Source organism: Gavialis gangeticus, unplaced genomic scaffold (assembly GCF_001723915.1).
Source record: "Gavialis gangeticus isolate Ggan-Ray unplaced genomic scaffold, GavGan_comp1, whole genome shotgun sequence".
Lineage (NCBI taxonomy): Eukaryota > Metazoa > Chordata > Crocodylia > Gavialidae > Gavialis > Gavialis gangeticus.
In genome coordinates this window covers 60,212,674-60,212,919 of record NW_017728994.1, presented here as the reverse complement: position 1 = coordinate 60,212,919, position 246 = coordinate 60,212,674, and the positions used below count along the sequence as shown (strand labels likewise).

The 246-nt window shown below is 71.1% G+C and overlaps 1 protein-coding gene across 1 annotated transcript in view; it reads left to right on the top strand.

Moving 5' to 3' along the window:
* The window catches only part of PDZD8 (PDZ domain containing 8), a 127,162-nt gene that overhangs the window by 5,608 nt on the left and 121,308 nt on the right, over nt 1-246 (top strand). The window contains exon 3 of the mRNA XM_019502167.1: nt 148-241. Within this exon, the coding sequence (XP_019357712.1) occupies nt 148-241 (94 nt within the window). The remainder of the gene's footprint in view (nt 1-147; nt 242-246) is intronic.

Here is a 246-nt window from a genome sequence, read left to right as displayed (position 1 = left end):
GCCCCCCGGCGCGCCCCGCCGGCCCGGCCCGGGCCACGGCCGCGTGCTGCCTGAGCCCAGCCTGCGCGACTACCTGCAGGGCGGCGAGGCGGAACCCGGCGAGGAGACGTGCCACTTCCTCAATGCCGTCTTCCTCTTCCTCTTCAGGGAGCTGCGGGACACGGCGCTGGTGCGGCGCTGGGTCACCAAGAAGATCAAGGTGGAGTTCGAGGAGCTGCTGCAGACCAAGGTGACGGGCAAGGTGCT